This window comes from Mandrillus leucophaeus, unplaced genomic scaffold, assembly GCF_000951045.1.
Source record: "Mandrillus leucophaeus isolate KB7577 unplaced genomic scaffold, Mleu.le_1.0 Scaffold1473, whole genome shotgun sequence".
Lineage (NCBI taxonomy): Eukaryota > Metazoa > Chordata > Mammalia > Primates > Cercopithecidae > Mandrillus > Mandrillus leucophaeus.
The window spans coordinates 198,771-223,249 of record NW_012101447.1 but is presented as its reverse complement, the minus strand read 5'-3'; the positions used below and the strand labels follow the sequence as shown (position 1 = coordinate 223,249).

The 24,479-nt window shown below is 35.1% G+C and overlaps 1 protein-coding gene across 2 annotated transcripts in view; it reads left to right on the top strand.

The window, feature by feature from the left end:
• Nucleotides 1-24,479, top strand: part of CNTN1 (contactin 1) — a 348,227-nt gene that overhangs the window by 206,638 nt on the left and 117,110 nt on the right. For both annotated transcript variants that reach the window (XM_011974652.1, XM_011974653.1), the window contains 7 exons: nucleotides 3,704-3,803; nucleotides 3,940-4,121; nucleotides 7,021-7,145; nucleotides 7,813-7,930; nucleotides 12,430-12,580; nucleotides 16,642-16,769; nucleotides 17,052-17,227. In XM_011974652.1, the coding sequence (XP_011830042.1) occupies nucleotides 3,704-3,803; nucleotides 3,940-4,121; nucleotides 7,021-7,145; nucleotides 7,813-7,930; nucleotides 12,430-12,580; nucleotides 16,642-16,769; nucleotides 17,052-17,227 (980 nt within the window). The remainder of the gene's footprint in view (nucleotides 1-3,703; nucleotides 3,804-3,939; nucleotides 4,122-7,020; nucleotides 7,146-7,812; nucleotides 7,931-12,429; nucleotides 12,581-16,641; nucleotides 16,770-17,051; nucleotides 17,228-24,479) is intronic.

The following is a 24,479-nucleotide window of genomic DNA, read 5'->3' as shown; positions in this document are numbered from 1 at the left end:
CTTACCGTAATGAAAAGAAATACCCAGTGAGGACTAGCTGGTTTTTCAGGAAGGACAATATAGAAGGGGATGCATGTTTAAGGGGCCAAAGGCTTGGTCCTAAGCTTTTTGCGTTGAGAAGATTCAGTTAATAAAATTGCTGTAAGAAGGTTGTGTTCGGATGAGTTGCCTCTAGCTCGGGAAATACACAGGGGACTGATACTTTAGTCAAGTTCTAGTGTATTGGTTACAGTGGAAGTCGCTGGCATCTACTTTTTGTTTCACGGCCATTCCTACTTCTTAGTAAGCTCATGAAGAAATCAAATGATTTGTAGATCAAAACAAACAATAGTAACTGTAGAATTTTTTTAAGTCATTTTGATTATTTTGGTATTTTTAAGAAACTATTTACATGATACAAATAAGTACAAAAATTGTCTTTTGTAATCTACATAATCAGCGTATGGTGCTACCCTGGTAGTACCACGGCAGATGACCACTGACAATCTGATTGGCCTTTCCCTAAGCTCCAATTGAACTACTTCCCCTTTAAAATGCACTGCTGCTTAAGAGAATCAAATCACAGTATACTTGCTTACTTTACATTATTTCTATCCAAGTCCTTCTGCTACATTAATATCAGCAAATTCAAGCTCATGAGAGCATACCAGCTTCAGATTAACAGATTTAGGTCTGGTTCCTGCCTTTACCCCTAAGTACAGTGTGATGATGGAAAAAATGCCATAATACCATTGAGGTTCCATTTTTATTTTTCTCTGCAAGACAACGCTCACATAATTGGTATTCAAAAAATATTGTTGACTTTCTGGCTCATTTTTCTTTTCTCAGTTTTAAGAGATAATCTCACCCCCTACTTCATAGACTGAAAAGAAGCCATCATGTAAAAATTCTCTTGATTTTCTTTCTACTCTTCCCCAGAAATACACTTGCAGTTCAGCACTTCTATTTATTTTCTGACTTTTTGTCTCAGTAGCAAAAATATTTCTCCCCCTGCTCAAGCTAAATTCTCCAGTTGTTCTGGTTCACATTCCATTTGTTTCAATTAGAAACTTCAATACATCACTTATTTTCTCCTTTCCTGAATCTTCAGATTCTACTCTACCTCATTCTCTCTGCATATTCTCTTGTATTCAACGCAATTTTGAATTATTATGAATTCCTATTTGCTAAATCCAAAGGACACTTTGCAGTCCTTATTCTGTTCGAGCTTTGACACTGCCTCTTCTGCCTTTCATGAAGTTTTCTTTCTTCACCTGATTTCCTGAACTTTTCATCTCCCTTCTGCCTCTCTGACAAATTTCATAGAATATTCTTCACAAAATATTCTCCTTTCTTATATTTTCCTCTAATCTTTCCTAGATATTCTCACCCACTTATACATTTTCAACAGTATACCTTTGCAGGAGACTTCAAGTTCACAGCTCTGAAATTTTTCTTGTGTTTAGATCTCAATTCTTCCTGTATCCTGGACTTGTCCCCCCAAACAGCTCTCAAAGACGTTAAGCTCAAAATGTCACAAATACACGTTATTTCTCCCCAAAACCTTCTCCTTTTCTTTAGCTTATTTAGCAACACAATTTTATTTCTAATAACTCAAGGTAGCATGATTTATTATCAAATCCCAATTTCCACTGATCTTCGGTACAGCTAACCCAGTGGTTCTTAATTAGTATGTAAGCACCTGGAGAGTTTTGGGAATAATGCAGGACCCAGACGTATTGATTCATCAGGCCTGGAATGTGACCCAGGAATCCACAAGTTGAACCAGTATCCTAGGTGATTCTGATGATTGAGCCTTTAATCTACACCTTGAGAAACATTGATCCAAGGAGTCGTCCTGTTGATTCTGCCTCTAAAATACAATTTATATTTACTATTTCCTTTCTGTTTTCACTGTAACTATGCCCTAGTGTTGGCCCTCACCTGTTTTGCCTAAAGTGTTGAAACAGCGTTTTATGGACCTCTGAGATTGTCTTCTATATATATTTCTCCTCTCCATGCTCCATCCTTTAAAAATGCCAACAAGGTCTTCGACTTAAACCAAAGATATGATCCATATTACTTCTCTTACCAAGTTCCAGTGGTAGTTACTTGATACGATTTGGCTGTGTCCTCACCCAAATCTCACCTCGAATTGTAATAGTCTTCACTCGTCAAGGGCGGGGCCAGGTGGAGATAATTGAATCATGGGGGGCTGTTTCCCCCATACTGTTCTTGTAGTAGTGAATAAGTCTCATGAGATCTGATGGTTGTATAAAGGGGAGTTCTCCCTGCACATGCTGTCTCTTGCCCACTGCCATGTAAGATTTCCCGTTGCTCTTCCTTAATCTTCCACCACGATTGTGAGACCTCCCGTTATGCGGAACTGTGAGTCAATTAAACCTGTTTCCTTTATATATTACCTAGTCTCAGATATGTCTTTATTAGCAGAGTGAGAACGGACTAATACATTACTTATTGAGAAAATTCGTCTCAAAATCTTTCTGTCATTTTTTCAGTCCTTCTAGATTGTGGGTTCCAGCTCATATACTTCAGCATCATTTGAGTTCCTAGACCTTTTAAAATTCCTTGCACACTCCTGGAGCTTTGTCATAATATGCTGTTTGCTCAACCTGAACTGGTCGAATTTAAATGCCATATTTGCCTCAGAGTCCTATAGCCCTTATCTACTTCTAACTACCCTCCTCATCAGTCACTCTTTCAGAGTAGCCATTTTGGTTTGGGTTATATATCATTATTTATTTATTTGTCTCTTTAGTATTTTACAGTGTGAGGTACACACTCAATTTGTGATCCTAAAAAATACCTTTCACCTTTCTGAACCTGATTTTCTCTGTAAGCCTGAAGGATTAACACATCTTTCAGGACTGATATGCTAAATAAGTGTTTAATTTTGAAGAGTGCTGTGTTGTCTGAGTAAATGTTTTCCTTCTTTCCCTCTCTCCTTCTCTCTTTTCAATTTGTTTCCCTTTGCCTTTATCTCTGGGCATTTCTTTTCTCCTTAGTTTCTTGCCTTGCATCTTTCTTTTCTACTCTCTTCTCCTTCTTCTCTTTCCTTCTCCTTAATTTTCTTTCTCTATCTTCCTGAGTTCCATGCAGCAGTGATCACAATGTTTGCCACGTATCTGTTGTTCACTAAAGACAGGAATTTTTTGTTTGTTTGTTTTGAGACGGCGTCTCGCTCTGCCGCCCAGGCTGAAGTGCAGTGGCCGGATCTCAGCTCACTGCAAGCTCCGCCTCCCGGGTTTAAGCCATTCTCCTGCCTCAGCCTCCCGAGTAGCTGGGACTACAGGTGCCGGCCACCTCGCCCGGCTAGTTTTTTTTAGTAGAGACGGGGTTTCACCGTGTTAGCCAGGATGATCTTGAGCTCCTGACCTCGTGATCCACCCATCTCAGCCTCCCAAAGTGCTGGGATTACAGGCTTGAGCCACCGCGCCCGGCCAAAACAGGAATTTTTTTAGTAAATTAAGTCACATTGGTTATGCAGCTGCCAGAATGAGCCAATATTTATGAAAATGCTGGGAAGTTATACTATATTCATACTGTGCATAAACAAACAAGTCTATCCATTATGATATGACCAGTACCTGTACAGAGAAGCTTCCATATTGAAGCAGCTCTAATCCTACAGAATTACCATGTTTAAGAGTAACTACTATTGTGCCTAATAATTAGTGAACATTTGTGTTTCTCTTAATATTAGGAACAACAAAACCATATCCTGCTGATATTGTAGTTCAGTTCAAGGATGTATATGCACTGATGGGCCAAAATGTGACCTTAGAATGTTTTGCACTTGGAAAGTAAGTATACTGACACTTTCATTAATATATATAGAAATAGTACCATTTTAGGAAATAAATAATTGTTTAGCTGTAAACATAAAGTAATTGTCTTTTAAGTGTGTGAAACTTTAGCACTGGTATTTTCTGTTTAAAGTCCTGTTCCGGATATCCGATGGCGGAAGGTTCTAGAACCAATGCCAAGCACTGCTGAGATTAGCACCTCTGGGGCTGTTCTTAAGATCTTCAATATTCAGCTAGAAGATGAAGGCATCTATGAATGTGAGGCTGAGAACATTAGAGGAAAGGATAAACATCAAGCAAGAATTTATGTTCAAGGTAGATATATTATTTTAATTTTGTATAAATTTCATCAATATCTTATTTAAAACCATTTCCATACTTGAAAAACTACTATATAATGATTAATAGTTTTAACAACAGTGATGTATGTTACATCATGGAGAAAGATAAAATATTTCTCATATGTCTAATGAAGTCACAACTATGAGTTATAGAATTTATGAACTTATTACCAATTGAACCATAGGTAATAGGAATGGATCAATAGAAGTGTTATTGGTAATTTTCAGAATATACACTTAATGTAGTTTGTTTACTCATTTTATCACTGTCTTTTTTCAGTATCTTTTTATTTATAGAAGAAGCTATATGTTATGACTTAAGTCAGTGGTTTGCAAACTTAAGCATGCATCAACATCACATGGAGGGCTTGTTAAAACACAGATTGCTGGGCCAAACTCTCAGAATTTTTAATTCAGAGGTCTGTTAAGGGTTCATGAATTTGTATTTTTAACAAATTCCCAAAGGATGCTGCTACTATTGGTCCTGAAGCCACACTTTGAGAACCACTGGTCTAAGGAATCTTTTTTTTTTTTTTTTTTTTTGACAAAATTATCTTGGCACAAACCTTTCATTTTCACGCATTAAAATAAACTTACATTTGGGAAGAGAGATTTTTTTTCAGGCCACATTGGAAACTTTCCAGACTGAAACTATAATGTTCCACAACATGAACCTCGCAGGTCACAACTAAAGAAACATGGAGGGGTTCCACAGGATTATTCATTTTTAACTCTGGCTACTGTCCCATTTCACTTTCTCCTGTCTCTCCCAAAAAGGAATAAAAAATTTGACAGATTCACCCATACTCTCTAAAAGTGTTGTTTCCATCTCCAGTTTTTCTTCTCTCTTAAATGCACTCCAACATGATTTGCATCTCTACCTCTCCACAGAAACCTTTCTTTTCATCATCACAGACTTCCATATTGCTAAAGCTAACGATCAATTCTCAGTTGTACTTGTTTGATCTAACAGCAGTGGTGGTCACAGTTGGTCTCTCCCTTCTTCATGATTCACTTTCTGTGCTTCATGTCTGCAACCCACTTTGTTATTCATTTCCTTGTATCATCTTTCATTCTCCATTGCCTTTCAACTCCATACCTTTCTAACATTGGCGTGATCAGGGTTCCATCTGTGAACCCCATCTCCATTTCAGTCACTCCCTTTATGATCCCATTCATGATCATGGCTTTAGACACACTCTATACCCTGAATGCTCTAACCCAAATATTTACGCTGAACTTCAGACTTGTATATCCAATGCCACAGTAATGTTAATGTGATAAATATCAAGTGTGCATGAAATGGCCTCCTGAAAGGAAGAAAATTCTAGGTAAGATCCTTTAAACTTTTGAAATAAATCCACCACTTTCTACTAGGTTTCTAAAGCTTATAGACCTGTTTTTATTCAACATATTAAGAAAACTACACTCCAGGTTCTCAACAGAGTAGTATTTTGAACTGTCTAATATCTAAAGCCTTAGAAGAACCAAGGTGACAGAGCACGTATTTATAGCAGGTAATTTAAGATAAATGTTATTTATTCTTTACTAATGCAGCATACTAAGTATTATCTTTAGGTCTGATCACATCACTAGAAGGTTACATAATTAAGCCATATATAGAATGTGTCAATCCAGTTCAATTATTCATTACATGATGTAATAGCAAATGTCTGTGTTGTCCATGTGAGGCCAAGACAGGAAGGGTGCTGATATTCCTGTATTATGTATTGCTAAGATTGTATACAAAATAAAACATCTCTCAATTAACATGAACATATCCACCAATATTTTAAAAAATATCTCCCTATGTTACAGACAAATGTAATGATAAGTGAAAACATGTACTAAATGAGATTATATATGCTGTAAAATATATAGGTGTACATATGTCTACATGTATAATGTATACATTATAATGTATATTGTTGGTATTTGGTGACATAAAAATGTTTTCTAGTTTTCAAATTTCTAGTATTTTATTATTCGTTAAATGCTTTTTATAAGATGTATATATTGCTTTTGCCATAAAACTAACACAAGTTCCCAGTTTCAAAGAAAATTAAATATTATTCTCCACTCAGGATTCTTTCCTACTACTTCCTTTTTATTTTATATTAATTTATTTATCTGCATTTATTTGGACTAGATAACTGAAATAATCAAAAAGACTGTCAAATTGTTTACTTGCTTGTTCTCTAGAAATATTTTTTTCTTTGGAAAAATTTTAGCATTTTCTCATTTTTGTGGATGTTTCTTTAGGTATAAAGTAGATCAGATTAAAGAATGAGACTGAGTTCAATTTTACTAATGCATGGATTTCACCAATAATAGCTACTGTATATAGTTTCTAATATGGAAAGAGTATATTTAGGTGTCCAAGTCATTTTTCTAGCACCACAGTAAGATGTTACAGTGGCCACTAGCTGAAAGTTCCATCAAAATGAAGATACTGTATACCTGAGGGAGTGGGAAAAAAATCTGAGTCTTTAAACAAATTGTTAAGAGATGGTGTCATATTGAATTGAGATGTAATTCTTTAAAACCTCAATTGTCATTTTTACAGACTTGAAAGGTTTATGTTATGAGCAGAAAAAGTCAATTATTTTAGTACTAATTATAACTCAATTTTTCAACAAAACATGATTTACAAATGGAAAAATAATGGGTTATAGTTACCTCCTGCTGTAATAACACAGGATTTGCATAGGTTAAACCTATGAAAAGACAAGGCCTATTACTGAATTTGGGATACCTACACTATCTGATGTATTCTGCAGAATTAGTTTAACTAAATGTAATATTTATACTCTGGAGATTATGATGGATCTTGAGACTTTGATTTAACATTTACAATGTTCCTTACTTTTTAGCATTCCCTGAGTGGGTAGAACATATCAATGACACAGAGGTGGACATAGGCAGTGACCTCTACTGGCCTTGTGTGGCCACAGGGAAACCCATCCCTACAATCCGATGGCTGAAAAATGGATATGCGGTATGTATGTTCAAGTGCTTTGCTGTTCCTGAGTCCCTGTTCAAGCAGTGTTTCAGGGTAGTCCTGGGATACATTTAGCAGGAGAGACAATAGAGAAAGGGTACTTGGGCCCTGAAATATAAAAGCTTCTGAAAAAAGACAAACAAAAACTGAACATAAAGTATCTTCTTTCAGTTTAAACAACTTTCTGTAATCTTACTCTACCTTCTTTCTCTCTCTCTCCTTATTTTTTCCTTTGTTCCACTTTTCCACCCTCTTCCTACTCATCCATCTCCAATACCTGATATTGTCCTCTTTTTCTTGCCACTATTTTCCTGTACCCCACAGAGACAGAGGTAAGAGTGAAGCTCTAAGTCCTACCTTTGGCCCTGGGGACAAGTAGCAGCAGTGGGATTCTTCTCTACCTTCCCACTGTAATCTCCCAGCTGGTCCAAGAGGGGAAAAGGTGGACTCTCAGCTCTGTAGGATGAATAGAACAAGAGCCTTTGGGCATGGTAAGTGGGTTTTCCTTTCCCATGCCGTGAAAATCCCACTTAGTTCATCTTAGGTAACAGTGGGGGCAGATGAACATAATGTATCTAAATTAAGAGACAACCAAGCCCAGACCTAAGTGAAAGTATTTCTATTAAAGTCTATTGAGAATATGTTTCAATTTTATTCTTTTCAGTATCATAAAGGGGAATTAAGACTGTATGATGTGACTTTTGAAAATGCCGGAATGTATCAGTGCATAGCTGAAAACACATATGGAGCCATTTATGCAAATGCTGAGTTGAAGATCCTGGGTCAGTATCATTTCTAACTTCTGTTAAACATTCATCAAGAAAGTGACATAGTAAAAAAGATGCCGGCATATCCATAGATCACATTTGATTTCACATTACATTCTTTTATTTACAATGTTAAAAACTTTTAACATGCGTTTGGGAACGAAATGATACGGTTTTTCCTTTCATTGAAGAACATGTAAGTAGGGAGAAAGTAACGCTTTAAACTTTTCTTATGCTGGTTGAATTTCCAACTACATACAAATTCCTATTTCATGAAATTGCATCATTTTATTTTTAGCTAAGAAGCTGAATTCTATAATAAATTTGAAGGAACATGGAATATAAATGATAAAGCACAATTTACACATGCAAATTTTGACAAGTCTTATCCTCTCATATGCCTGGAGACTGAACACTGCCTGAAGAATCACATAACATTGAAGACTGATGTTAAAACACTGCATGTGATCAGCGTCAGATGGGTGTCTGGCACTTCGGGGGCATTCTCAGTCCCCGGGTCTCATACACTACAGTTGCTATTCAAAACCTTTAGGACATTCTGCTGGTCCCTTACTGTACCCTGACTCTCGCTTTTATATTGTATTCTTGTGCTCCATGAAAATTGAAATCTTTTGGCATAAAGTATTTCAACTTCCCATCCATCACTCAAAGCTATCTCTTTACTACATTGTCTTTTCAATACTTATTATCTAGAGAAGAAAGCGTCTCTCCTAAGCAAACATGAAACAATTATTTTACCACTTTGCTCTATATTCATTCCTTTTCACTTTCCCTGATACTTGATATCAGCAACTATTCATTCTTTTGTGTGTGTGTGTGTGTGTGTGTGTGTGTGTGTGTGTGTGAACATATATCCACCAGCTGCCTCTCTTAGTCATACAGGATTTCTAGTCCTATATGATGCTTAAGCTTTCTTATCTCTTGTCTTTGGTGATTCTGAGCTGTCAAACCTCACAGACCATTTCTTCTCTATCTCCTTCATTGTCACCTTTTTCACCCTCTCCTCTGCCTGGCTAGAAATCTTGTTCTATCCCAGCATTCCATCCCTCTGATCCATTTCATTTCCTTTTCTGTATTCTACATTATTATTCCTGGATTTTTATTTTTAAAATATCTAGTTAATTTTTTGTTCATTTCCTATTACCTACCAGCGATCCCTTTACTTATATCTCTGGCCCAGATAATTATCCTCAGCTTCAATCTCAATATAAATAATTCCTAGTAGCAACGTTCATTTGGATAACCCCACAGATAATCCAAGCTTAGCATGTCTGCAGCTGAATTCATTATTAATGTCTCCCACCCACACTCACATCTTCTCTTCCTCAAAGATTCTTTGTTCTAAAGAATGGCAGAGTCTACCACATCCCTTCCCCATCCATTACATCCACTAATCTCCAATTTACACCAGAAATATCTCCCATTATGACTACTTTATTTATATTCATTACAACTACTTTACAAAAGTCTATTTTATTGAGACAGAGTTTCGCCTATTACCCAAGCTAAAGTGAAGTGGTGTGATCTCAGTTTACTGCAGTTTCTGCCTCCTGTGCTCAAGCCATCCTCCCACCGCAGCCTCCCAAGTAGCTGAGACAACAGGCACGGTCCACCACACCCAGCTAAGTTTTGTATTTTTTTATAGAGATGGAGTTTCAACATGTTGTTCAGGCTGGTCCAGAACTCCTGAGTTCAAGCGGTCTGCACACTTTGGCCTCCCAAAAAGTGTTGGAATTTACAGGCATGAGCCACTGTGCCTGGCCCTAAAGTCTCACTGTATCATGTCCTTTTCATGTTATTTGAAAGAGTTGTCACGAAGTCAAGTCATATTGTAAGTAGTGAATTCAGGAAGTCAGGCTTTTTCTTCTAGCATTAGTTACTGAAAAGATAAAGCAATGACTCAATGCGGCCACTTCTATTCTTACTGCACCTAAAGAAAACTCTTCAAAACATTGGTATCACTACAAATTGATTGACACTAAAAGAAAATGATAGAAAATGAGAGAGTTATAATAAAGAATTAAAGAAAACTATTCTCAATAAGTTAAGGCCATCTTAATTTTAACATTCCCAGCCACTTATTAATGCTGAGGATCATACTCTATTTCTTCTTCCCTATGGCCTAAATGTTCTGATAATATATTTACTGTAGTTACTTGGGTATCAAGCAAGCACAAGCTCAGATATCTTTGGTACAAAGGAATAGAAAATCATTGTGACTCTTAGAGAGGAAGTCAGTTTGAATTCTGTCCCAAATGTAAATTTTATTTTCTGTTAAAGTTCATATCTTCATTTGTTTCAAAAGAGAAGTATAAAAACACCTCAGCTCAGACTGAAAGATGTCTATATATTTAGCCTAGAATTGCCAAATCATTTAATGGCTATTAATATAATTAGCAAACTGAGCAATCTGATCCTCCCCAGATCAATAGCTCTGGACATGTTTAAATTTGTCTCAATCTATTCTATTCTTGTTTTTTATACTCTTATGAACAGTGCTTCTCCCTTCCTCTCTTTTCTTGGGTTATTTAGTTAATTCATGTGTTCATCCAGCAAATATTTATTGAGCACTTACTCTACACCAGATGCTATTCCTTTAATAGGCTCATATACTGCAATAAAGAACCAAAGAGATAAGAAATGCATCGTGCCATCTTCTTAGTTGAGAGGAAGAATATCCCCTTATTTTTGCCACTTCCAAAACATACATAGGAATACAGTCTAGATCCTGTTGTTAGAAATTCAAATATTAGATAAATCTGAAGTCATTTAAAGGACCACACCAAATCAACTATTTCACTGAAATCTAAACTGATTCAAGGAAAATCCTTATTTTTAGATGAATTTTGGTTTTTAAAATATAATCCTATTAAATTTTCTTTCATGTTTTAGAAGCAATATGTCATGTCACACAAAATGTTTATTGAGCCTACACAAAATACTCAGTACTGTGTTAGGTGTACAACATAGGTTGGTTGCTTACTAATTTATTTATTGCCAATTATCATAATCCAGACTAGCAAAACAATGGAATAGAATGAATCTTCGCCACAAAAAAAAGTCTTCTCCATCAGCAGCAGTGGCCGTACCTAGGAGCACATTAGAAGTGCGGAATCCCAGGCTCACCCCAGACCTGCTGAATGGACACTTTAAAAAGATCCCCAGGTGATTTTAATACAAAGATAAATTTGAGAATGACCAGACCAGAGGATGAAGAGTCAAAATCCAGATGAAGATATGCTGAGGCCTAGAAAAGCCTCCAGAAAGTACACAGTTACAGATGATTGTAATGTGTTGAAATACATGGATGAAATCTCTTTGGAGTCTGCCAAGGGAAGAGGAGAGTGAGCAGTGGATTAAATGTGGGGACCTTGAGGAAAGTTAGAGCATACCATCAAGGGAGTAACTTAAAAACCTCTATATTCTGTTCTGATAATTATTGTTCTGTACTTGGAGGTAAGGATGAACTACAAATGATCATATACTCCTTAGTTAGTTTATTAGAACCATTATTCCCATAGCTGTTTATAGATAGATCCTGAAAGTAGGGCTCCAGTTATTTTGGCATTTTGCAGAGTATTTGCACACAGGTGATGCTCAGTAATTGTATAAAGAAGGAGAGACTGCATTGTTTAATCAGAAGCACATGCTTTGGAAACAGAAGGACCTAGATTCAAATGTGACTCCCACTTGTTACTACCTGTGGCACCTTTGCTGAATTAGATAATCCTAATAGATTTCAATTTTCTCATTTATAAACTGGGTATTGTTCAGTCAACATGTGGTTTAGAGGATTGATTAGGACCATATGTCAGTGTGTATAATGCTGGTCAATTTTCTTCAGCCTTTCACTTTACTTTCCTTGTGGAATTGAGTCAAAGCAACGGAATTCAGTGTTAATTTTAAGGTAAGTGTGTATAAAACATTTTATTGAAATTAAAGTTATTTATTTATTGAGACAGGGTCTCACGGTGTTTCCCAGGCTGGAGTGCAGTGGTGCGATCACGGCTCACGGGAGCTTTGATCTTCTAGGTTCAGGTGATCCTCCACCTCAGCCTCTTTGATAGCTGGGACTGCAGGCATGCACTAACATTTCCAGCTAATTTTGTGTATTTTAGAGATGGAGTTTCACCGTGTTATCCAGTGCACTCTCAAACTCCTGGGCTAAGCCATCTGCCCACCTCAGCCTCCAAAAGTGCTGGGATTATAGGTGTGAGCCACCATGCCTGGACTCTAATTAAAGTTTCTAATAATCAATTCAGTGATCATCAAGAACTGTACATTGGAATTGGGTGAATTTTATAAGTCAAAGTTATTAAATAAAAGTTACAAAGCATTAGGTATAGAATGCCTATTGGTGATAGCTGATCATATTTACTGAGATTAATCCTTTCCATTAACTATTAAAGGAGAATAAAAGATTCTACAACACAGAAGCAATGTTTAGGCTTTACAAACGGAAAGAGAAAAATAACAATTTGTTTTCTTTTTAGCGTTGGCTCCAACTTTTGAAATGAATCCTATGAAGAAGAAGATCCTGGCTGCTAAAGGTGGAAGGGTGATAATTGAATGCAAACCTAAAGCTGCACCGAAACCAAAGTTTTCATGGAGTAAAGGGACAGAGTGGCTTGTCAATAGTAGCAGGTCAGTGCTGAAACTAGAAATCCAATTGCAATAAACTGTTTGAAAAAGTTTGTTTTATAGAAGACTTATTTATATGTGAATAATGAAAATGTTGTTTGCTCTAAATTATTTTTTTTCACAGAAGATCCTGTAGTTCTAAGATGGAATAGAAATACCTATCCCTGTCAGTATCTATTATAATGAAGGTTCAATTAACAGGACTCTGTAATGTATAAGGAGTTTAGAAAATTAAAGCTCAGAGGTGTTTTTTGTTGTCTTGTTGTTATAAATTGCCCAATGTCACACAGTTAATAAACAATGGGAAATAAAATAGGATCTCTCTAACATGTTTTCCCCCAATATAGGCGTCTATATCCATTCATATTCAACTGAATTTTATGCAATTAGTCTATTATTTTTGTAGAAAAATAAAAAAGTGATTTCAAAGTGCAAATAATCTCTTCCCATCTTGAAATGAACAAGATGTTATCATCATCTTCCTTATAAGTGAACAATCTACCAATGTTTCGGTGGTTTGGGGACAAGATGAAAAAGCAGTGTACAACTTATATAGATTATTTGTGTAAAAGCTACACTGAACAGTTTGTATGTTTCCTAGAAGAAGTAATATTGAGTGCAAAAATTAGGAGGAGGAGAAAGCCAGAATGGGAAATGGGAGGGATGGGACATGGGCGTTGGCTTTGGGGTGTATTCCAGAACGTGAGGGCAGCATGCACAAAGACCCTGTGGTGAGAAGTTTAGAATGTGTAAGAAATTGCAGAAACTGAAATCAGTGTGATTTGTCTTTAGAGGAAAATGGAGGAGACTTTTAAGAGATGAGACATAATAAACCAGATCATCAATGACAAAATTTTCTATGCTAAGGGTCTTGGGCTTCATCTAAGAGTAATGGAAATCTGTTTAAAGTCTTAAACAGGGGAGGACTAGGATGACTTTTGTCATTTGAAAGACAATTATTAATCAAGTGTAGAAAATACATTATTTTCTTCACAGTAACCCAATAAAGTAACATGGGAATTATCATCCATATTTTGATGTGTCTAAAGCTTGGTAAAGTTAAAGTGACCTTCTGAAAAAATATATTGATGTTATCCAAACTAGAACTTGAAGTTGTAAGACACTGATATGAATTGAGAATATGCCAATACAGCCCTCTTATTAGGATGAGCACAGGCACAGCTGTTTATGGAATGGGGGAAGAGGGCAGGGACATCAGGGGCTTCCCTGAACACATTAACTTTTAAAGTTAATATGTTTGACCTAAGAATTGTTAAGATTTTAACAAGAACTGTTAAAGGAAAAGTCCATTTGTTCAATTTGCTGACATTAATGTTCAGACAATGAGCAATGAGGAGACCATGATCAAAGGGCAGCTGCACGTGTAGGTGTGTACTCCTTCCACAACCTAGGGCAGGGCATTCTGCATTGGACAAACCATTAGTTCTCCTCCTTGATAATAAAATCTTTTTCTGATTCTGATGACGACCCATGTCATGGACCTCTTCAACTAAGGATTTCGCAGAACTATGTTTCATGGACTTGTTTTTCCTAAATATCAATATGTGTTCAAAAAAAGAAGAGAAAGATCTAGCTCCTGAAATTTTAGTTTGATTGTGTTATATTTTTAAAGCCTTTGAAATCAAATTGCATTATTTCCTTGATGAAAGGGTCTATAAATCTAATTTTTACTTAGTACTTTAACCCATTAATATCTCAGTGTAAATACCATTTTATAGTAGATATAGTATTCATATGCAAATATATTTGAATTGTAAAATGATACATATAAAAAGCTAAACATAAAAATTTTGGTGTTTATTTTGAAAAAGAATACCCAAGGACTAACTAAATACTGGTCTTTAAGTATAAATATAATCTTATTCTTCTGAATGTAATTATAAAAACCATTTCCACGTAACTAAGTTCTTTCTGTATCTGGTTAGTGGCCTAAAGAGTGGTTTCTGTGATACTTGGGAGAAGCTATGTATCTTGATAAATGGTAATTAGGTTATCATTTTATGATTTTATTTTTGGCTCAAATGATATACTTTCCGCAGCAGAATTTCTTTGTAATTAACAGAATTAAGTTAGTTGCTAATTTAAATTCAATGGATTGCTATTAGCTCTAAAGTCACTTTTATTTAAACCACTTATAGGAAGGGATCTCCGTTAGTCTTTTCTACTCCAGAGGTTATTCTGGAGCAATTTTGGCAATAATAAGTGACCAATTGGTTAAAGACCAGATTGTTCCTAGTTTGTTTAACACCTGATCTATATATCATAGTATCTGGAAATAAGGATACGATCTTGAGAGTTTAATCTATATTGCTTTAAGAATAAGGATAATTATTACAAAAAATCAGGTTTTCTAAATATTTTTATTAAAAAATAATTTTAATCTCAAGGGAAATGTACCTGAAAGTATAAATGAGATGAATGACACATGGAATTTTGTATACCCTTTAAAGACGGTAAAGATCAGTCGAAAACTAAGTAAGCTAAAAATATTAGCGTGATTTAAGAAAGAAACATGATTGTTTTTTCCACTGCTACTTGATTATAATTTTTATTGTGTTTCTTGAAAAATAATTAAATGAGAGGGATGTGGGAACTTGGCTGAGGACTTACACTAGAGCTTAGTGAGAAAAAGCGTGACCCATTAGTATTGATATTGTATGAATGTGTGTCCTCCAAGAGGCTGACGCCCGGAAGATTAGCTATGTCAGAAATTAATTAATGGCAATGCATGGGAGGGAAAATAGAGAGGAAGCTGGTGGAGGCTTGGAAAAGTATTTTACTGAGATACAGGTCTGATCCCAGATGAAGGACAGAGGGAAGGAAGGAAAAAATATTGTGCTGAAATGACTTGGACTGCACTGTACTTCTAAGAGAGTACAGTAATGCCACTGGAGAGGCTTCCAGTCAAAAATGTGTATCAGAGGAGTTTGCTGTCTTCCAGGAGCAGGCCCGGTTTAAACTTTCTCCTGTGATCAGTCATTGACTGAGAACAGTCTGTGGAATGTGTGACTTTGAATAAACACAGTGATGGATTTCTGAGTAAGCGTCTGGGACAGAGAATAAATTACACTCCTCAGAGTTGGAGAAAGAGGAATACTCTTAGAGCTTCCATGATCTTAAATAATTAATTTTATCGTTATATTATTTTGATACTTCATTTCTCCTTCAACAACTAAAAGTATTCTGAAATGAGCTTCAAGTCAGGACTGGATTGTTCAAGAAAGGAAAGGAAATCCTGGACTATAATATTAGTGGAAATTTTGATATTTTCTTGTATGAAGATTTTTATCAATAAGGTAGACAAAAATAGGTTTTTTTTCTTTTATCAGATTTTGCCCTTAAAATGGATATATGTTTGCATGTTTTGTGCAAACTTTAAAAGATAATTTAGGTTTGAAAATGATCCATTTGAAGAAAGTAAAAAAATCCAATGACAGGCAATTCAGTATTTAATCTAAGTGTGAGTTTCTATACAATAAAACTTGGTGAATTTTTCATCTCCATCCCCTGGGGAAGAGGCTGACATGCAGGGAAATATGTGTAGTATGAAAGACTTAGTTTCTGTTCAAAGAAGAATTTCCTAAGTATTAATTTGTTCCAGAAGTTGTTACTAAGGGAGGTTGTAAAATATTTTTTAAAGTTTCTAAAAATAAAATATGTTTATATTTCTCTGTAGCCATGGAAATGGCAATCTGTCCTCACCTCCTAGTCTGAATTGAAGTCCTGAGGTTACATTTCTGGGAGACCTGGGCTCATTTCTTTCAGGCCTATGACTGATTTCAGCCTGTCCTGTAGTGGAAGGTCAGTTAGAAGACTATGGCAATAGTTCAAGAAAAAGATGAAAGTGGATTTCCAAAACAAATTGTCAATGATGAGAAAAAATATTATAACTAAAGGCTAGAATTTTTCAACTTACAAAAATGTCTGTGGTCGCATGATTTATATGGAATATAATAATTGAAAAATATTAGTATTTGCAATCTAAGACATAATGTATTTTACTAAATCAGGTTTGTGAATTATATGTATTTTTATTTCACTAGAATACTCATTTGGGAAGATGGTAGCTTAGAAATCAACAATATTACAAGGAATGATGGAGGTATCTATACATGCTTTGCAGAAAATAACAGAGGGAAAGCTAATAGCACTGGAACCCTTGTTATCACAGGTAAGTTAATGTTTGAGGGTGCTTAATTTCTAATGTATTAAAAAAACATGTGATTCAGCACTAAGCATCTAAACAGTCAATGTATTTATAAATTTCTTCTTCAAAAGAATTTCAGGCAAATTTCTTGCTTGATGATATTGTTCTTGGAATTTGGGTATGAAAACATCTTATTATTTTGCACAAATAAATATATATTGGTTTTTATTATTTTAATATACCAGATAATATGGTGTCTTATATTTTCATGAGTTGTGCTTTACTTATCTATTTAAAAATATATAGATCCCACGCGAATTATATTGGCCCCGATTAATGCTGATATCACAGTTGGAGAAAATGCCACCATGCAGTGTGCTGCGTCCTCTGATCCTGCCTTGGATCTCACATTTGTTTGGTCCTTCAATGGCTATGTGATCGATTTTAACAAAGAGAATATTCATTACCAGAGGAATTTTATGGTATGTGTTTTAAGTTTCATCTTATTAACACCCCAGTGATTCCTATGTCTGCATTGAAAGTTCTATTACTATAATCATATTTTATATGATCTTCGTTTTTCATGAGACCAAAAAGCAGGCAAGAAAGCTTTTTGTGGTTCTCCTTATATTAACTGTTGTACTGCTAAATCTTTCTAAAATGGCTAGCCTTGAGGATTTTGGTAGAAGTATCAATCAATTAATATTAATTGGACTTTAGGTATGATTCCCCCTTAATTTTAATACAATTTTACATTGATGTGTATTATGTCAGTATATATGTGCCCTTGGTTCTAGTGCCTTCGTTTTTACTTTAAATGAAGAGCATAGAACTTAATCTTTGTTATAATGATGACCTTAAGGCATTTAAGTTATGATTTAAGAGTAAGAAAGACACAATTACGTATGTTGGAGAATTTGGAGAATTCGTTTATATGATTTGAAAAGGGTTAAATGGCTATATTTTAAGAATTAAAAAGTGTTACATTCTACAAGCCCTATAACTAAACATAGTGATATAGAGAGTCAAGGTGTAGAAAGAAATAAAATAGAGGAAAAAGATTGGGAAGTAAGGCATGCAAAACAACTTGTATAGGAACATCGTTGGTGTCTTGGTAAGCTGTCTAGGTTACAACGTATTTAAAAAGTAAATCAATCACTGGCCCTACCAGCCTCTTTAGAAAAGCAAACATTTGGAAGACTAAGGACATATTTAGAACATAGGCGTAATTAAGAAAACTTTTATTTTAGAAGTCAGTTACTAATATAAAAAAGAAGCACGAATGAACTTAGTAGGACATTTAAGATTAAGTCCCATAAAATCTGAAGATTGATATGTACACATTATCGTATTATGCGTTCATATTGTCCAGCTATGTTTTTAGCTTTAGAGGAGTTTTAATTTAACTGATCTAGCTACAACTGTACACCTCTAGTGTACACCTACCAATCCTCTTTCAGTTTCTGAACCAAAATTATATTTTAAAGAATAACAGTTGTGAATTGGCAGGGAACTGTAAATTTTGTATTTTGACATTATACCAGGTTATATGTTTTCCTTATAGATCTGAAACTATTTTGCATATGCCCAAAATTAGTCAAATTGGCACCAAAATCTCCAATACTTTATTTAAATTGTATTTTATTTTGCAAGAAAAGTAAATACAACTCGGGTTTTACTCATTTTAAGGGAAAAAAGTGAGCTAAACAGGGATCTTACTTTCACAAAAAGTAGCCTTCTGAATTTGAAAGAATTATCTTTGGTGTTATAAATTGAATAATTTCAAAAGTAAAGTCTAGAAGTTCCACAACTATAGTTTATAAAGTAGTAACTAATAGCTGCAATGAAGTCTATGTAAATAAATTTGCAGACAAAAATTGCCCTCATTAAACTGAAATTTCGTATTTAGAGCTAATTTATACTCTTTAACATACTAGTTACATTGTGCTGTTAGATGTAAATAACGACTGCAAAAAGAAAACGATAAAAAGGAATTTAAAGAGAAAGAAAAATGGAGCCCAGTCACTTAAAAAAACAAAAAACAAAAAACAGTAAAACAAAGAAATAACTGGAATACTAATTAGGAAATAAATAATAAATTAGACCATAAAAATGTAAATGACCTTATGGCCACTTACTGCACGTTCTCCCTTTTCAGATGATAGCTGCAGAGATTCACATAGTTGCCCCCTCAGCTAAACCAGAGTAGAGTCCTGACCGCAGGCCCAATCTCAGGACTCACCCGCTCAGGTTTCAGTTCATTCCATCAAATCATGATCTGACAGTGGGAGCAAACCTACTCAGCTGGCTAGATATGCATCTTAATTGAATCAGAATATCAAATGCACATGTTTAGCACTTTGTAGATGGACAGAAGCATTCAATTATCTCGATTTTTAAAAAGCCCGGATAAGAATCATTTTAAAATAAATAGTTAAACTGAATTCTGTCTTTCAAACCAACACAAGACTAATGAAGCTTTCCCTGGCACCTTCCTTCTCGTTTAAGGCAAACTAGAAAGTTAAACTTCACTGCTCAATATGCCATGCAAAATTTAAGTAAAAACACTATAAATATGTGATCCTCCTTTTAGAAGAGAGTCCTGGAAGCTAGTAATTGCTTCTAGGACTGTTAATAGATCATTCTCAAAATAAGTAGCTCCTCCTATCAAAAGCTTAGTGTGTATATATATATATATGTTTCTTAAATAATGATTTGGTGTTTTAGGTGGTTCTCCCAATATTTCAACAATTGAATAGCATTTGTTCATTAAGAATACGTACTAAGCACGTGCTATAAGCAGACACATTTGTAGGCACTAGGGTAAATAAAACACTGAAATAGACACAGACACCAGCCCAAAATAAACCAATGATACCCTGAGAGTTTAACATTCAGATGTAAATGTTTATTTGGTAGCTATTACAGTTAACAAAACCGATGTAATTAACATGTTTTAACAATTTTCATTGCTAAAAATTAATACAGGATGTTCTGACTAATAATAAAAAAGAATAGGGAAATCAAATTTTAAACTTTTTATTTCAAGAACCTAAGTTTTTGTTTTCCAATTTAGTTTCAATAAATTGAAGTCAATCAAGTATGCACTGATTTTAGCTTGCTATTCTTGATTTAAACCACTAAGGGGCAACATTGTATAAGGATTCAAATTTCACAGTCTGGTGTAATTTGGGACTTTCGTTTCCTTCATGAAATTAAACAAATGCATCTGTTCATACTTATTAATAAATTGTGAGATTATAGGTGATTTTAAAAAGTCTTCTTTATACTTTTTCTAATTAAAGTTATGTAATTATTAGGAAAAAATGTAACTATACATTTTTAAAGATGTATATTTCTTTTCTTTTCTTTTTTTTTTGAGACGGAGTCTCGATCTGTCACCCAGGCTGGAGTGCAGTGGCCGGATCTCAGCTCACTGCAAGCTCCGCCTCCCGGGTTCACGCCATTCTCCTGCCTCAGCCTCCCGAGTAGCTGGGACTACAGGCGCCCGTCACAGCGCCCGGCTAGTTTTTTGTATTTTTTAGTAGAGACGGGGTTTCACCGGGTTAGCCAGGATGGTCTCGATCTCATGACCTCGTGATCCACCCGTCTCGGCCTCCCAAAGTGCTGGGATTACAGGCTTGAGCCACCGCGCCCGGCCGTATATTTCTTTTAAGAGTTTAATAGGAACACCAAAAAAGCAAAAATTACACTGTCTTTATATTTAGTGATCCTACTTTATGTAAAACTCTTTAGGATTAATTTGTTTTTTAATGTAACTTTCAATTTTAACGCAGTAAATGCACACCTAGTACTGATTATAGAAAAACACTAAGGAGTTAAACATCTAAAATTTTCCTGAGTATATTAATATGTAATAATTGTCAGATGTTCCACTGGAACTTGAACTTATACATGGGGGGTGTTAAAAGTACAAGCTCGAAGCAGAAATTTAATAAATGTGAGGTTTTGATACAATAAGATATTAAAACAATTTATCTGCCATTATTTTATTTTGTTGATGTTATATTGCAAATGATCATAAATTTTTCAAGTCCAGTTATAAAGTGGCTCCTGTTTTGGCTTTCTAATTCAATGGCTACTTAATCCCCTAGAGTAAATACAAACGGCAGAGCCATTTTATTTATTATTTAATTTATGACTTTTCTTGTTCCAGAGAAGACTTAAGACAATCTATCAAAATTACAAATTTTAAATATCTCATTTTATTCTTCTTTCAAGGTGGCACCTAACCTGTAGAATTTTTCAGTAGCCCTCAATTTTTGACATTCATTTTGGGTCATTAACAACATTAGCTGTTTAGAGTCATTATCTTTATTACATGAGTTTCTAAAAATTTCCAGTTCTGGAGATTGTCACTATTTCATTCGTATATATATATGCACACACACACACACACACATATATATATATATATTACTCTTATTACAAATACATGTTAAAATTGTAATACTGTGGGACATTATTGCCTGTCTTTTATGAATTCATAAATATCATTTGAATTGTTCAGAAATTCTGTCACAAACCAACCTGGGCTTTAGGCTTCATTTTCTCACCTCTTATTTGGTGACCCTGATCCAGGGATTAAAATTCTCTAAGCCACCGAATTTCCCTCTGTAAAACATGATTAATCATTCACTTACTTCATTCAGGTTACTTCATTGAATTTACAAAACTAGTTACTTCATGAAAGAGTGCATATAAAGACTTGGCGCAGGATCTGGTATATAAGTGATTATTAATACTTTCTATAATAGAGCAATCATCCCCAACTGGAAATTCTAGAAGCTTTTGCTAGTTTTTGTTTTGGGTTTTTTTTTTTTTTTTTTTTTTGAGCCACAGATCTCATTTTTCACAATTTAATACTTGCACTACTTGCTGTGCTGGATACTTAGACTGAGACCAAAAAAAAAAAAAAAAAAACAAAAAAAAAAAAAACTGGATATTTCATTGCTGAGGGCGGTGAAGAGGTAATAATAGTTACCATTTATTGTGGGCTTACTGTTTAGTCAGAATTGGGTTAAATGTTTTTCACATATTTCTCAGTTGATCTTCACAGAAATCCTCTGTGGAGTGCGTATTATTGTGATTTTCTCAGTTTCCAAAGCGAGGAAAGTGAGCATTAGAAAAATTGAGTAACTGGTCCCATGTAATCATACAAGTCACTAGTGGCTAACATGATTTGAAGCCAGGTGGCCTGACTGCCAATCCTGTAATCTCCACCACTTCGATTCTTCATCTTTTGGTTAATGTTCACGTCTGTGAAATAATTCTCCCCTAAGTGTTTGACGTTCTACAAGACAGTACTGTTCAACTCACATATTTTATTCTCTACTCTGGTTTAATGAACCTTGTATGCTCACCATATTGCCCAAATTACTTCATTCTCCCTTCACTGTTAGCCACCTTTGCAATACACTATAAGTCATGTCTACACAGTTTCAAGTGGTCTAACTATAAAGGTCCTGGCAATTCCTATTGATCCCCTGTAGATAGTTACACTGGGTGTGCGTTTGCAGGTATGTGTGTATGCATTTTTCTGAGTGCATAGGCAATACCACTCAAGAGAGAAGATTTCTTACCCAAAGGTTATTTTCCTTTTTTAAAGAAAAATTTTATTAAACATATCAAAAAAGGTCTTTAGATTTTAGAAATATGTATTTAAAACTAGATCATGCTGTGATCTTGTGCAGAAATTGTTTCTGCAAGACAAGTAAAAAGGAGAGGAAAAATGATAAAACAGAAGTCAGTTTGTTATTTTTTAAATATTTGTCTCTATTCACTATTTTTGTTGTTGCTGTTGTTTTTGTGGGTTTTTATTTTATTTTGAGACAGAGGTTAGCTCTTGTTGCCCAGGCTGGAGTGTAATGGCACGATCTCGGCTTATTGCAACCTCTGCCTCCTGGGTTCAAGTAATACTCTGGCCTGAGCCCCCCAAGTAGCTGAGATTACAGGCACCCACCACCATGCCTGGCCAATTTTTTGTATTTTTAGTAGAGACGGGGTTTCACCATCTTGGCCAGGCTGGTCTCGAACTCCTGACCTCGGGTGATCCACCCACCTCGGCCTCTCAAAGCACTGGGGTTACAGGCATGAGCCACCATGCCCAGCCTCTATTCACTGTTGAACAAGAAGGTTAAGATTATCCAGAATTATGTGGGAGAAAACAAGGACAGTTGGGCAATAATCCTTGGTCAGAATCAGATTTGAGCCGAAAAAAATCAGAGAAGGAGACTAGGCAGCCACAGGGTGATCGTGGAAACCCTGAAGCTTTGTAACTTTGGTCCCGTGTGGAAACATTTTTGGTTATCACAACTGTAGAGAGGTGTATGTGTGTGTGTGTATTGGGGGGTGGGTATTTTAGGTATCTGTTTAGCTGTTAAATATCCTATAATGCACAACACAGAATCCAAAAACAGAATATTATCTGGCCCAAGTTATCAATAGAACCAAGATTGAGAAATGTCCTCAAGAAAGATATTGAAGAAGAGACTTAGCAATACTGGGACTGGCCACCGCAAGGTTTTAAGCATGATGTATTGGAAACAAAGAGATGTTATATTGTTTTGAGCATCTGAGAGTATTGGGGACACAAATAAAAATAAACTAAAATTTTTAAAATGTATATCCAAAATAGTTTAAGTAGTAGAGGATAGTGGATATGTGCTTCTTGAATTTAAGACTCTTAAATTTTGATGAGCTGTGGAAAAGAGGGAGAAATACATTAAAAAAAAAAAAAAAAAAGTACAGGCTTCTGGCATAGTCTTGTGACCACAAAAAATACAAAAGCATTCGGCCCATGTCAAATTGCTCTATTTTCCTTATCAGTAATTAGTTTGAAAGGAGATAGATAATTAGATTGTACTTTATTCTGTATGAATATATAACTTTTCTGATCTCTTTTTTACTACCTTAATAAACCTATACTGATACCTAACTGCTATATTTTATTTGCTACTTTCCAGTGGTAAACGAAGGAAGGTATCTATGTTCCTGGGTGTTTTTTTAGTTGGGCTAGCTTCTTTTAAGATCATCACACTTCCCATGCATAGACCATGTTAGCTGATGTCACTGTCTAGCCTAGCTTCTCATAGTCCTTACTAAGCATTTGTTGATAAGAATGTGAGGTGAATGGAATTAAGCATATATATAATATATATATAAAATATATATTATACATTATATATTATATATAAAGCATATATTATATGTTATATAATATAAAATATATACATATAGGCTTTGAGGGATCTGCCAAAATTTATCAAAATTTAAGGACACATCTTTTACATAGAACTCCACACATATTTAAGCGCCTCCACATTGCTTATTCTGGCTTTTTTTGCTTGTGAAACAGACAATAAAAAGAGGGATAAATAAACCTGTAAACTGTTGGTGTCTTAGATATTTTATGAGTTTACATGGTGTTTGATGTCTTATTTACAGCATACTAGAAATATGCTACTTTGTTTTTAGTGATTGCAGTCCTAAAAAACTATCCAATTTTTTCACTTTGTGCTTAAGAACAGAGCATGATCTAAAGATTTGGACATTTGCTCCGGTTTTGCCACTGACGAGTTATATGACACTGGGCAAAACAGTCACTCTGAGCCTCAGGCTTCTCCTCTGTCACATGAAGAGTTTGGGCTACATCAAAAGTTTCCAAAATCAACAGTAAAAAAAGGTTTTTAGCAGCAAAATGCTTTTTGGAAA